The sequence below is a fragment of the Thrips palmi genome, unplaced genomic scaffold (assembly GCF_012932325.1).
Source record: "Thrips palmi isolate BJ-2018 unplaced genomic scaffold, TpBJ-2018v1 HiC_scaffold_7, whole genome shotgun sequence".
Lineage (NCBI taxonomy): Eukaryota > Metazoa > Arthropoda > Insecta > Thysanoptera > Thripidae > Thrips > Thrips palmi.
Window position 1 is genome coordinate 6,884,279 of NW_023144634.1, and position 14,178 is coordinate 6,898,456.

At 58.3% G+C, this 14,178-nt stretch overlaps 1 protein-coding gene across 7 annotated transcripts; it reads left to right on the forward strand.

The window, feature by feature from the left end:
- The first annotated feature begins 10,251 nt into the window (after positions 1-10,251).
- Positions 10,252-13,695, forward strand: LOC117652607. 7 transcript variants are annotated; one of them, XM_034397651.1, is made up of 5 exons: positions 10,931-11,069; positions 11,268-11,467; positions 11,557-11,938; positions 12,683-12,815; positions 12,980-13,695. In XM_034397651.1, the coding sequence occupies exons 3-5, from the start codon at positions 11,626-11,628 to the stop codon at positions 13,149-13,151; spliced, it is 618 nt and encodes a 205-aa protein (XP_034253542.1). In that variant the 5' UTR covers positions 10,931-11,069; positions 11,268-11,467; positions 11,557-11,625; the 3' UTR covers positions 13,152-13,695. The 7 variants fall into 7 exon arrangements, with proteins under 7 accessions (XP_034253540.1, XP_034253543.1, XP_034253539.1 ...); XM_034397649.1 differs by lacking the exons at positions 10,931-11,069; positions 11,268-11,467 and adding an exon at positions 10,252-10,350; XM_034397652.1 differs by lacking the exons at positions 10,931-11,069; positions 11,268-11,467 and adding an exon at positions 10,285-10,354.
- Positions 13,696-14,178: the final 483 nt, after the last annotated feature.

The window sequence follows — 14,178 nt, forward strand, 5'->3', positions numbered from 1 at the left end:
GTACCCCAGCGGACGCTGGCGGTAACGGGCCTGGCGCCTGGTGAGCAGGCCGCCAAGCCTACGCCCGTGTCGAGTGGAGGAAGGTTTGCCTACGCCGCAGGCGGCCCCGTCCATTGCCATTACCATTAAGGGCTAGACCACACATGATGAGCGCGCCACGCGGCCGGTAGTCTGCGTTGTCTGTCTGTGTGTCTGTTTGTCTGACTGCCTGTCTGTCCGTCCGTCTGTCTGTCTGTCGTCTGCTTGCTGTCTGTTTGCCTGCACGCGCAGTTCCGCTACCGCACTATACACGCGCGCGCGCGCAAAGAATAATACTAAAATAAATCCTCCCTGATGATGGGCCGATATTTGAGTGTGTTTTCCGCGGGTTTTAGTGCCTCGCCGTTACACCCGCATTCGACTTAGTTTTACTCCGCGTTTAATGACAGCTTCCGCGCATCGGCGAGTGCGCCGCCACTTGATATGTGTGTCAGCGCGCCTCCCGTCGGCCGAACCGATGAAGCGAGAATACGATGCATGGGGCGCGGCAGGGCGGCCGTTTGGCGGGAAGGCGGCGCGCGGTTTATGCCCGGCAGAGGCGCAGGTGCAGGCCAACCCAAACCCAAGGGTGCAAGGCGCTGACTCATGTGTCGATTTCCAGGCAGCGTTTAGGGAAGTTTTGGGCCATTTTGTGGCCAAGGCATTCTTGAGGCGGGGTATAAAGTGTACCAGAACGTTGCTTGGAGAGGAGAATATGCATTGGCCACAGGTATGGTGCAGCTGGAAAAAATCCCTCACATCTCTTTGTACAAGTATTTTTTTTGTAATGTTTTTTTGACAGTGTTGCTGTCTGCGGATCCAGACCTGATCTTCGCCCCAGTCTGACTGCAGTTAATTGTGTAGGCGTTTGGCGGTAGCCCCAGCCAGTGCCCCAGCAGTGCCCCAGCCCAGCCGTCTAGCGGCATCGGCCCGTCTGGCGCGTTAAAACATAATCCTCACCCGTCCAGACGCATCGACCTGCCGGCGGCAAGTCGCGCCGATTCCAGTGGACGGCGCGAAGGTCTAAGTCAGGCACTGTAAATAGCCTTCTTTGTCGTCTGTCGTTCGGAAAAGCAACTCGCGACAACGTGATGCCCAGCGTGTTTGACGTACCTCAGTAGATTCCGAAAGTCGTTTCCTTTGCTCTGTCTCTCTCGCTCTCAAAGGGGACGCCACGTGAGTGTGAGAGAGCTCGGTCTCGGAATCAGTCTGGAGACGTCAGCAGTAGTGGCGCGCGCTGAAAACTGCTCCAGGCGGCTGTCTCCCTGCCAAGGGTTGCCTAGGGTGGCCTACTCGTCCTTCGTCGCGACGTCCGTATTTAGACGTGCGGACGCAGTGGCAGTCCGTCTCGGATTCCAGGTGTCACCCTAGGTCATTAGCATATTTCCAATTAGGCCCCAAGGGCTGCAGGGACAGGGCACCGAGGGCGCGACCCCTGCGTGCCCCTGGGACTTCCTCGGTCGGAAAAAGGCCGCGGGCCGAGCCAAGGGCCAAGACCGCCCCGGGCGAGGCGTCTCTCCGCGACCCTCCCCGCACCTCGCAAGTGTGAAATCCATCCTAATGGCAGCATTATCGGAATCACTGGACCTTGCTGGGGACATCCAGCCAGGCAGCCAGCCAGGCGCCCCTCGGTCTCCGCCTTGGGACGCCCACCGCAAGACTTACGCATAAATCCAATTAAACAGCGAGCCTGCCTGCCTGCCTGCCTGCCTGCCTGCCTGCCTGCCTGCCTGCCGGCCAGCCGGGGCAGGGCGCACTGTCCCAGCAGGACGACGCGTTCGAACCGACGGCCGCCCTCGTCCCACCGCCTTGGCCAGAGCGCCACCCCCTGGGCCCTCTCGGACGCGACCCGAGGCGGGGGCGGGGATGACCACGTGACGGGCCGGCCGTCTTGCAAGGCACGCGAGGGCTCCACACTGCAAGGACTGCAAGCTGCGGCCAGCACCAATTAGACGTATTCCGATCACGGGGGAGGGAGGCAGAGAGGGTCCCCTTGTTTACACGGCGGTCACATTGTATGCGTACACATGTAAAGCGGGTTCAATTTAATCAACTTCGACGGCCGGCGCTGCACTGTAGTCGGCCTGCGCGAGGCCGGACTAGCAGCGTGCTAGACTGGACGCAGCAAAGTTCAAACTTTTGTCTCCTCCCAAGAGGTTGGCTTGCCTACCTTTCAGGCGGCTGAGCTAAGAGGGGGTTGTCCTTTTGCCCCTCACTGGCGCGGCCCGTCCCGCCCGAGCCCTCGACCCCCGCTTTACATGACAGTGGGCTGGCGAGCAGGTTCCCCGACGGTGTCACGTTTCCGTGAGGTGTGTTCCCCGGGCGTCATCGGGCGATGCTATCACGGGGACCTGTCTCAATAGCGCCTGGCCGGCCCGGGCCGACACCGTTAGGGACTCCACGGCTCCGTCACGTCGATGGACACTCAGACTGGCCCGGCCCGCCACCCTACGCAGTAGCGCTGGTCCAGCAAAGCAAACCCCGCCAAGTCGCGCACTGATCCATCATTTCCGCGCCATCTGTCAGACGGCCCCGCCCCGCCCCGAACCGCCACCTAATGACCGCTATGGACTCTTTTTTTGGCCCGGTCAGCCGCGACCGGTAAACGAACCACACCCCCGCGAGACGAAAGTCCATGGGAAAGACACCTTGGCCGCGAAGCGGGGCGGCCAGGGCGCGGGGGCGGGGGTGGGGGCGGCAATGGGGCGGTATGCTGGGCCCACCTCCCAGTCCACCTCCTGACAGTGATTGATCAGATTCCGCCACGAAGCCCTATGTGTCCGGCGCGATGTCCACCCTGGAGCGGGGCGAGTATGTTGTTATTAATAACACGAGTACGAATAAATTAGGGGAAGAAAGGAAGGAAATTGACGTTACATGAAACAGCACTTTGGCTGCCACCCTGTTCGAATCGGTGTCCTAGTCCAGCAGTACTTGTCAAAAAAATTCAATTTTTTTAAAGTCCTTATTCCTTGGTGGATGGAAAAGGTTTGTCGCGAACTGGTCCGCATCTCGGGGGTGGGATGCAGATAAGGTGACGGCTGCGAGATTGGCAAGTGTGATGCATATCAACGCCGGTCTGTCTGTCTGCCCGTCTGTCCGCCCAAGACGACGAATTTGGCAATACAACGGCGTGACATGCCCCGAGGCGACGCCGACGCGCCTCCATTTATGCATTCGGAGATATGCACACGCCCTGCACAGTCAAGTTTCATTGTCTGCAGACAGGAAAAAAATTTGCAAACATCAATCTCAAGTGGCGAGAGCACGTGTGGGAGTGTGTGGGTGAGTGTCGACGAGGGGCGCGTCTTCCTCGCCCTGATTGAGACACATTCACTTTGCTATTCATGATGCAGATGATCGCCGCGACCGTAGATGATCAAACTCTTATTATTTGGGGTAGGCAACCCCAGTGGGTTCGTGGCGGGAGGTACCGCGTGGTTCGCTTCGCGTTCGGCAGGGGGCGGTCCAGTCACATTGCGACAACAGGAGCCTGGCTCCGGACGGTGGTTTTGTCGCGCTCTCTCGCGCTCCTTCCCTCGCCCCAGAGAGAGAGAGAGGGGGGGGGGGCTCTGTTCGGATCCAGCCCGCTGCCCGCACGAGTGACAAGGCAGAGTCATTTGTCTGAGTAACTCGGTGAATCGAGATGATTTGAATATCCACGCAACCCGCCCTCCACCCCCTTTTGCCACCCTGCGGACCCTGCGCGCGCGCTACCGCCAATTTTTCACTTTATTTCAATATCGCCAAGATAATAGTGCCGGCAAAGGAGTGAGGCGCGTTTCGCAAGCCGCCATATGCAGTCCACTAAGGCTTAATGTAATCATGAGGGTGTCAGATCCCAATCATTTTTTTTCCGCCTCCGCAGAGGAGGACGCCCTCCCTGTATTTGCACTTGGTGACGACGCGCCGGCCGCACCGTGGGCCAGAAGACTGGTGGCGGCCAAAACTCGGGCAAGACTCCTCGTTCGCAGAGCAAATCCATAGGTGGGGTCAACCGTGTGGTTCGCGTCCTATTTAGTGAATCTGGAGCTCAAAAAGCGTCCGGGATTTTGGCCGCGTCTTGCAGGTGCATCGGTCTACTGGCCCACTGTGCAGTGTCGAGCTCCAGAGTAAGATCGGCATAAGGCGCTTGAAAAGCGTGCAGTGGGAGCGAGAAAAAACAGCGAGTGACAGCCTTTTGGCGGACTGCTCCCCTCACAGTGTGGACGCGCCGCGCCACCTCGCGGCGGGTCATGAATTTGAAACACGCCCAGCGCCGCCGCCGCGGCATGCTCCGCGATTTGGCGGAGATTTGTCGCTAAAAAAGGAAGACAAATGATGTCCGCGGAGTATCACATCTGTGGAGGCAATCGAGTAATGGTTTCCGTCTCAGTCTGTCAATGGATGATTAATCGTGCGGTCTGATTGAAGGGATTACTGAAGGGTTGCTGCAAGTGTCCTGTGGCCGCGGCCGGCCGGTGGATACACTGGTGAGCAGTACACTGCGGTGCGCGGACCAAGCGGGCCCATTGTTACCAACTGCGAGTGGTACCAGCAAGGCTTGGCGCCCGGGGCGGTCTAGTTCGCGATGGTGGCAGCACTGCGGTCCGAGCGGTTGCCGAGGCGAACCGCAGAGTGCACGCCAAGAGGCCCGGCGAGTGTGAACAACCGCTGGGAAATCGCACAGGCGAACCAAACTGCACAGGCCACTGTGTGCCAGAAGACCGTTGGAGGTGGTCAAAATACCGCACGCGTATTGAGCTTCACCGGCCTTCTGGCCCACTGTGCACTGGGTGCTGGGCGGAGTCCGCAGATGTCTCTCTGCTGCTTTTCGGATGTTTCCCCCGTTTGAATTTTCCCGCCAACCGAGATCAACGCATGTGGAGTGGGCGTCACGCACATCCGAGCGCACCGAGCGCACCGAGCACGCCCGTGCGATTCGTCGCACGGCACTAATGATGACGCGCTCGGCCAGCCCTGTCGCTCTGTCTCTCTCGCACCTCCACGGGGCGCAACGCGAGTGCGAGAGAGACAGAGCGATGACTCCGCCGTTCGGGAAGTCAGCCGGCCCTGATCATTAGCGCAATCCGATATTCAGTGTGGCGCGAAATTGGGTCCGCGGTGCTACACTGGTCGCGCTACCCGGCCAGCTTCTGTTGCATTTCGCCGTTTTACCGGCAACATAAATTTTTTTTTTCGCCTGGCTAGATAATTTGCATTGGGTTAGTTCCGGACCGCCTTACTCAAACAAGGAAAGCCGGCTAATGGTTGGTCACAGCGTCATATGGCTCCAAATCGTTATCTCCGTACAACCCCCCGCGTTTTGGACGGACGAAAAAAAAATGTGAATTTTATGAATGAGCGTGTTTGTCCAGAGCCATGCCGCACCTGCTGGAGGGGACGAATTAGCCACGCCAAATAATTACTGGTAAGGAGCAGAGTGCAGCCTGCAAGGCCCTGCCTCGCTCTGCCTCGCTCTGTCTCTCTCGCTCTCATAAAGAGACCCAGCGGTGCGAGAGAGACGACTGCTGGCCATTGTGCCGGCCACTCCGAGGTCCTTAATCGTATCAACAGCCCGCACTGTCCTAGGTGGGCACTGCACTGCAAGGCCCTGCAAGGCACTGCCCTCCATAAATAACATGATTAATGACTTTGGCTTATCCGGTCCAGCTACCAGCCACACCATTACCGACACTTTGTCATGCCAGCGGCGCGGCTCGGAGCGCGAAGCTTCGCTAATGCGTCTTGGAGTCTCGCAGTGGGTCGGCCGATCGCAGGCACCAGCTTCCGCGAGCCGCAAAGTCGCAAGTGTCAAAAATTGGTGGTCGGCCTCTGCCATCAATAACCCGCGCTGGCCGGTGATCCAATCTCAGCGCGGCACTCAGGAAATTTCAATTTAAAATGCGGCGCGTTGCCTGATGGTGCCCCGACGCTGCCGCGCTGCCCCGACGGAGCCCCGGGCGAGGACGACCGCAGCCAACCCTCTCTGACCGCCCCTCAGGACAGCCCTGCTAAGCACTTGATTAAGCGGTCACGAGGCCGAATCCTGGCGTCTGGGTAAAATCTTTGCGCGGGCAAACTCGCTCTCTCTCTCTCGCACACACATTTCACCATCATCATCAATCAGTGAGCGACAGAGACGGAGGCATACGGAGGAGGTGCGAGGGTCCGGAGAGGTCCGCCTGTTCCGACCCGACCCACCCTCCTAGCGCCCCTCCCTCACGGCTGCCTGCCCACCCCTGGTCCCTGGTCCCCGGTCCACTCGACAAGAGGTCTTGAATACGACAACTATTGCAAAATGAGCCGTACAGAGCCCAGCTCGCTCGGCAAGGATCCGAGTAGTGTTTCCGAGTGTACCTCCAGCTTCCTCGGGGCGACTGCCCCAGAACTGTCGCCCGTCCGGCTGTCCCTCTCGCGCTCATACGCGACGTTCCATGAGTGCGAGAGAGAAACCCTCAGGCCGCTGGCTTATTTATGACGTGGTAAAAAGCATCCTCGGGAGGCAAATTCGGGGGAAGCGAGTACCGAGAGGAGAAAACAAACAGTGATTACCGTAATGAGGACGTGATGAAATATCTCGGGGCCATGTAAGGTGATGGCTGATGCCCTCTGCGTGTTGATACAAATTCCCCGCTCGGAGCAATTTGTCCTGCAGTGGTGTGAAAGCGGGCACGGGCCCTGGAACGATTTACGGAACGTGCTAGTTAGGAAGTGGTTGGCGCCTACCCTCCAGGGCTCACCCACTGCATGATCCTTGAAGCCCCGCTGGCAGTGTGTGAGTCTGTGGTGGTGTGACACATTTTCTCATGCTTCTCTCACAGCCTTCAACAGCACCCGAAATCACCGCTCCGAAACAGATAGCTTCTGACACTTTTACGATGAGTACTCGTGACACGAAAATCGTTGCCCTATGGGCATGATGGTATTGGTCCAAGAAACAGAGATTGAATTTTTAAAATGAAAACTAAAGCATTAAATGAATTTTCTATCTTTTATCAGAAATGAAGCCTGCCATGTAACTTTGATGAAACGTCGTGCGAAATATTGATGACAACTGCACTCAAGAAATATCTTGAGACTTGACATGTTGTCCCACCCTCCCTCTCTCTCTCTCTCTCTCTCTCTCTCTCTCTCTCTCTCTCTCTCTCTCTCTCTCTCTCTCTCTCTCTCTCTCTCTCTCCCTCCCTCCAGGAGAGCTGAGTCACCTGCCCAGGGCTCCAGCTGATTGCTCTCCGAGTTAATCCGACGCCGCAGGTGAGAAGTCCGGACCATTACAGCCCCAACTATTTGAACACGACGCTGATCACAGGTTGGGAATCCCTCGCGGGCGCGTCGCGGAGTCACGCATCCAAGTGGTAGCGCACTGCCTGCATTTTTTTTTTCATTTTCCTCCTCGGTAGCGCAGTCTACCCAGTTAGGTTAGGCCACTTTTTACAACGCGGCACGCCGAACTTCAAAACCGCGCCGTTGGGTCGAGAACACAAAGAAAGGGGTGGACTTACGCCCCGACGCTCTGTCTCTTGCGCTCTCACGGGACGTCCCGTAGGGCCGTAGGGGTGCGAGCGAGACTCTCGGCTCGGCAGGTGAGATAATGTAAACAATCACGCCTTTCTCGGTGGACGGGGGCGTGGCAGAGCGCCTACGGCCTTCGGGGACGCGTCCAGCACGCGTCCGACACCTTACACTGTTTACCCAACGAGGCACTCGAGAAAATTCGGAGGAAATGATTATCCAGCTGGGAAAGCCGTCTGCTGGCCCGAGCTGACCTCTCGGACAACCCTTCCTCGAGGGGAGGGTCGCGCCACTGTATCATCAGGGCCAATCTGCTCTGGAAGCGGGCGCTGCAATATTGAGGACTCCCTGGAAGCATCCCGCGCCCTGCAACTTTGATGGGGCGTTCAGACCACGGGCATGATCGGCTGGGGAGGTCGTTTGCTTTTTCGAAAACTAGTGCGGCCCGCATCTCGCCTTACAGCGTGCTGGAGAGCGTGCTCTACAGCGTGCCGGACAGCCGTCCGTGTGAGTCCGTCATGTGTGTGGGCGTGACCGGGGCGGCCTAACAAGGCCCGTGCTCGATGCGCGCTCATCAGCGATACCAGCCATTTAGTCCTTTTACATCTGCATTAGTCATAATTACCTATCTGAATCGAGCCTGCCGGCCAAGGGTTGACAACGACGGCTGGAGTCCGCGCCACCTGCTGTCGTGCCTCGTCGGACCGCCGTTTCTTTCGACCACGCAACGAGCAAAGTTCAAATGGAAAGGGGCTCGGAAGAAGTGGCCACTTTTTCACATACTCGCGTGCGCGCTAGCTAGCCGTGAGTAGACAGGCAGCCTCGTTGCAGGTCCCTGGGGCCCGCCACGCCTCACCACGCCCCGCCCCGCCCCGCCACGCCCCGCCACGCCCCGCCACGCCCCACCACGCCCCGCCCCGCCCCGCCACGCCCCGCCACGCCCAGCCCATGCGGGTCATCGCTTGCCATGCAGTTAACCGAGTACAGCGCAGTGCATGCGAGTGCATGCGAGTGCATGCATGTCCCTCCGCGGGGCCCAGCGCGGCTCAGCTCGCACCTCTGAGAAAGCGTCAGCTGCACCGGGGATGCGTATGCACAAGCGCATCGCATGCGGTCGGACTCATTGCATAATTTATGAGCCACTTGAGCTTTTTCGTGACCCCCTCGTCGTACGATACCGTGTCGTGCCTAATGATCTCTCTATCTGCTGCCCTGGCTGTCCACACAGTGGACACGACCGCACGTGCAACAACACTGGACAGCCCGATGCCATTTTGCGAAGTGGTCCCAATGGTCAAGTTGACAACTCTGGCGCTCTGTTACGAACATGCGTGTTGTTCATTCCCAGTCCAAACGTAAAACGCTTCTGAAAATGTTTCAGTGGACAGTCCGCGGTGATGAGCGAGTGGTGAGCCCCGGACAGGTGTGCGAGCGTCCAGCATTTAGCGTTATCCGCTTCGTATTACAAGCTCGTTAAAATTGGAGAGGCGCCTTATCAAGATGGGTGCTTCCAGTGCAGCACGGTCACGTCGCGATGCCCGGCCGATAAAAGGCCGGGGTGCTGCCGGTCCTCCAAATGGTTTTATGACGTGTCGTCCACATTCACGGTCACAAATGTTCCCCGGCGCTTCGGCTGGCGCCATCGTCCGGCCGCTGATTTTCAGCTTCGGACTCCAGACAGTGTCTCTCTCGCACTCAGGGGCGGACCGGCCCCCTGTCTTTGAGACGCACCAGGGCGCTCTGTTTTGCCAAGCGCTGCTGCACCGATGCTAATGACACACTCCATGTCATCTGCCGCAGTTGTTTGCTTTTCACAGCTTTGCACTCGGGTTGTCCCGGTTGTCCCGGCCAGGCACGGCATAGGTGGAGCCGAGGGGAGGCGGCGGGGTGCCTGCCATGGCCGCCATGGGCGCCATGGGTTGACAAACCCGCGTCTGGGATTACCGCGCACCACTTGAGTCAGCTACTGTTGTGACAAGTGTTTAATGATCAAACCCTCTGGGTGTGACCTCTCGGGCGCCACGAAAAAACACTCCTTGTTTGGCATGAATATTCAAAGGAGAGCGAGAGAGAGGGAGTAAGGTGGCCTGTCCAGTGCAGGCAGCGGCAAACACGGCGACACTGATACACTTGGAGAAACAAAAGGCCGTATAAATTAGTGCAATCAGCTGCCGATGACAGCCACACAAACACCGTGCTCCCTTCGCCGCGGGGCTCATCAGCAGGAAGCCGTGAAACGCGGCATCTGTGCCTCTCGCTCAGTGAAGAACCCAGTTCATTAAAAACAAAAATTGGAAATTCTTGTCTTTAAAACCCACAGGCCGCATAAAGCATCCGTTGGTGGGGTCACACGTTCGGTTCGAGGCCTGTTTAGCGACTCTGGAGCTCAAAACGCGTCTAGAGTTTTGCCCGCCTCCACCGGTCTCCCGGTCCACTGTGCGGCCCGATTAATTTGGGACTCTAATATCCGCGCGCACCTTTTTTCCGTCACCCATAGGGACCTGAATGCAGGAGCGCGATGGGTTTCACTCGCCTCGCGCCTCTCGCAGGGAGCAGGGACTCGGCGGGGATCGCCAAAACACTTTCACTGCTGCAGCACGCTGGAGGGGGACAAGTAGGCCAAGGGGACCGCGGAGAGGGGGCAGTGGGAGAGGGACGGGTACGGCGTCGCGGCGGCCGAGCGCGCCCGGGAGAGAGACGGAGAGAGAGGGGGAGAGAATTTCGCGGAGGCGTCGGGTGGGGGGGCGGGCCGCCGAGAGAAGTCAGTGGAGGCGTAACGCAAGCCACGGCGGGTCGGTTCAGCAAGCTCCTGTGCCCTTTGAGGAAACTCTAGTGAGAGTAAGTGAGTTTCGAACGTGTTCAAAGCGAGTTCGTGAGTTCCCCGCGTCGTCGGTGTGGCGTGAGTGACGTGGAGTGCGAGGCGCGGTGCGCTGGTCAGGTTAGGCGGCGGCCAGCTGGAGCCACCGAGTGCAGCCAGGACGGCGGCGAAGTCCGCTCCGCAGCGCCGTCTGCTGGCCGAGTGCTGCCGAAAGTGCCGCCAAAGTGTCGAACGCGTCAACCACGGTGTGCTTCTTCGTGCCCACGGTGTGCTCGCCGCCAGCGCGGCCAGCGCGGCGGCCTGCAGGGAGGCGGCCAGCGCGCTGTTGCTTCACGAGTTGCGTCACGCTGGCCGCACGGAGGCTGCCCGCCCGCCACTCGCCAGAACAAGTCCAGCAGCGCTGCATTTTCGATCGTTTTCCTCGAGTTTCATCGGGGCGCTGCAAGCGTGCTGCAAGCGGACCCAGTCGGCCATCCCGGACGCGGGCCAAACGGGCACAATTAGTGCCCACGGCTGTCTCGCTTGTTTTTGTGCGCTGACCACAAGGTTACCGCCGGGCGGCCGGCGGGGAGGGGGGCGGGGCGGAGCGGAGCGGCACGCCCAAGACAGAATCTGGAGGCCTTCTGTCATCTCAGTGCAGTGCGGTTCGGGCCAAGCTTGCAAGTGCCGGTGTCGTCGCGGCTGCTTCATTTTCACTGTGCGTGTGTGTGTGTCTGTTTGGGGAAGGCGCGGTCACGCGGTGAGTGCGTACGTGTGTTTGTGTGTGTGTGACCTTGGACGTGTCCAGGCTGCCAAGCCCCTGCCCGGAAGTGAAGCAGTATCCTCAACGCCTCCTGGAGGTCTCCGCGCGCGCTCGAGACGGCGCTGTGGCTCTGTGCGCCCGCGAGGTAGCTTTGAGCTTCAAACGTCTAAGAGCCACACAAACTCCTGTTCACAGGCGTTGGACGTGTGTGCTTACCGTGGAACTTCCCGTCGGCCTGCGCGGGAACGGGAGATTCCATTCCATATCGAACCGGCCGGTGCGGGACGCGTTTCCTACCGCCAAAGTCACTGTTGGGTGGGACGCGCGAAGAACCTCCTCCGCATACGTTTCGCGCCAGTTTGAATTAAGCTCGCCTAAACGCGCCACTGCTCACGGCAAAAACAGTTCCTGGTTTTCCCAGCTGGTTTATACAGTGTGTCCAGGGAGTTCCCGCGAAAACTAAGAGCCCGTTTTCTGCCTGCAGGCGTGAATGGGGGCGACGTCGGAGGGTCCCTAGGCGGCGGGAGGCGCTGAGGCAACAACATCCACTGCCATGGAGCGCGCGCTGCTCCGCGTCGCGCTGCTGGTCATGCTGTTCGTGCTGCTGTCCGCCGACTACTCCTCGCTGGTGTCCACCGTGTTCACGGCCCTGGGCGGCTCCGTGGTGTCGCCGACGCACGCCGCGCCGGACGGGCCCCACCTCGGCGGCCACCACCGCAAGGTGCCCACGGCACCGGGCGACCTCGGCTCGCTGCGCCGCTCCGACATGGTGACCCCGGCCCTGCACGACGGCCACGAGGACGACGAGGACGACGACGACGTGGAGGATGTCTTCGACTTCGGCGGCTCCACGGCCAAGCTGTTCAGTGAGTACCATCATCATCGTCATGATCATCATCAGCAGCAGCAGTGGCGCTGTCTAGACCCCAGTGGATGACCTTTCACGTTCCAGTAAGCAGCTAAGACAAACACACAGGACTCAGACTGCAAACCCCGCGCCGCGCGGGAAAACCGAAATCCACAAGTGTGTCTTTGTCCCGGTGATGCAATTTGGTTCGGAGTTTCGTGTTGCTGCCTTCTTTTTGCTCTTGCGCTCGCTAGTTTACACCTCCCGGTGTATGCAAAACGAGGCGCCGCCTGCTCGCCTGACTCACGGCCGATAAAATATTGAACAGTTTGTCGCGCGTTTTGCAAGTGAAATTCAATCAGCTAAAAAATACTCGAGCTGACGCACACAGAAAAATGGCTCATTTGGAGTGGCTTTCGCTCTCTGCGCCGAGAAGCAGAGCGGAGGCACCGAACCAGGAAGGACAGTCGCGGCCCAGAGAAAGGGAAAGTAAAGCGGCCAGTATCTCTGCGATTAACGGCAGCAACAAAGGGAACCCGTTGCAGTGTGCCTGCCTCTTCGAATCGGAGGCGGAGAGCAAAATCTCTATCTCTGCGTCTGACTGGCCTTGGCGGCGCGAAGCTGCAGGGATGACCTTCAGTCTTCACTGGCGCGGCGGCACAGTGGCGTAGCTGCAGTAATTGCATGGCTACGCCTATGGAGGGCCGCGATCACTCTCAATACCTCTCCGGGGCTCTGAAAAAAAAACGCACTGGTGTTTCAGCCGCCGCGGGCCGGTCCAAACTGCTGGCCACGATGAGGACATCCTGCCTACCCAAGCTCATCTGTGAGCTCCACGCCGCGCCGCACCGCCAGAACCTGGGGGAGTCGGAGCGGTCCCTGCTGGCGTTGATCAGGTACGTTTGGTGGACTCAGAGTTTCACTAAAACAAATTCCATACAAAGCATGCTTCAAATATTTTACAATGCTTTTGCTTTGTCCGTATTGAGAAGCGATGCTTCATAGACTTCTCTTTGCGTTTGCGAGTTAAAAAGTGGCTCTACTGAATGTTCCTTCGCAGAGAGACCAGCATCAGCACCACGGCCGAGGTGACCTCCAAGTACCACTTCGCGGCGCACATGGGCCAGCTCATCGCCGGCGTGGACGGCACGGGCTGCCACAACTTCTACCCGTCCTGCCCCTTCCCGGGCATGCAGGTCCTCTCCATGATGAAGAAGATTCGCATCCGATGAACAAGGCTGTGCCGCTCCCAACGAGATTTTCGATGACGAGGAGAGTTAGACTTGAGGGCGTGGACGCGTTTAGATTAAGTGAGTGAAGGCTAGTCCAGCAAGATAACACCGCAGACGGTGTGCCCCAGCCATGCCATTGGTTTCACCGAGACTTCGCCCAGCCCATTTACGTGGTTATCTAGTCCGACAGCGGATACACTGATAAGATAAATTTTGCACCAGGCATAAATCTGGTAAAAAATGTTGTTTCGTGGAAAAAGCACGCTCTTCCTTTGTCTGTCTTTCTGTTTTATTGTAACTGAGGGTGTATCAGCTGTCAATACGCAATAATTACTGTTGTAAGTAAACTAAGTGTTAAATTTAAGGACACCACTGGCCCGCCCAGAGTTACCACTACTGTGATGCTTCTCCAACATCTCGAACTGCGAGATTGGCGTTCACTTCTAGCTTTTAAAAACTCCTTGTGTAAGTGTACTTTGATGAAAGGTAGCCTAGTTCTTTCCTACAATTTGATACAAAAATAAAAGCAATTAAAAAAGCTGAACCTCCGGTTTTGTTTTCGCCCCGCACCGTGGGATAACCCGTTAACGCACTGTATAACCTCGAGAGGTGCGAGGTGGGTCCTCCAGAGAGATACTCTCAAACAGATGCCCCACTTTGTGGGGCGGGGCTGCGGGTTGACCATCACAAACAGATTAGGCTCTTCCCACGGGGGTCTTGACCCAAATATTCGGAATGACAAAACCAAGTAGCCGAAGGGGAGGAAACAATGACGAATGCGCGTGGGCGCGCATAGGCGCTCCCGATGCGCCCTTCCCCTTTCTATTTTTTACGACCGGTGCATTTCCAAAGTCGGCCCGGGGTGTGGCAGTGTGGCACCAACAGGGCCGCGGGCGCTGGAGGGTGGAACAAGAGGTAGTCCGTTAGGGAGCTTCATTGTACGTCGTGCTTTATCTGTGGGCTGGCTCCGACAGGTGCTCTCGCTCTGTCGCTCTGGCAGGGCGTCCCTTTGGGCCGCGAGAGAGAC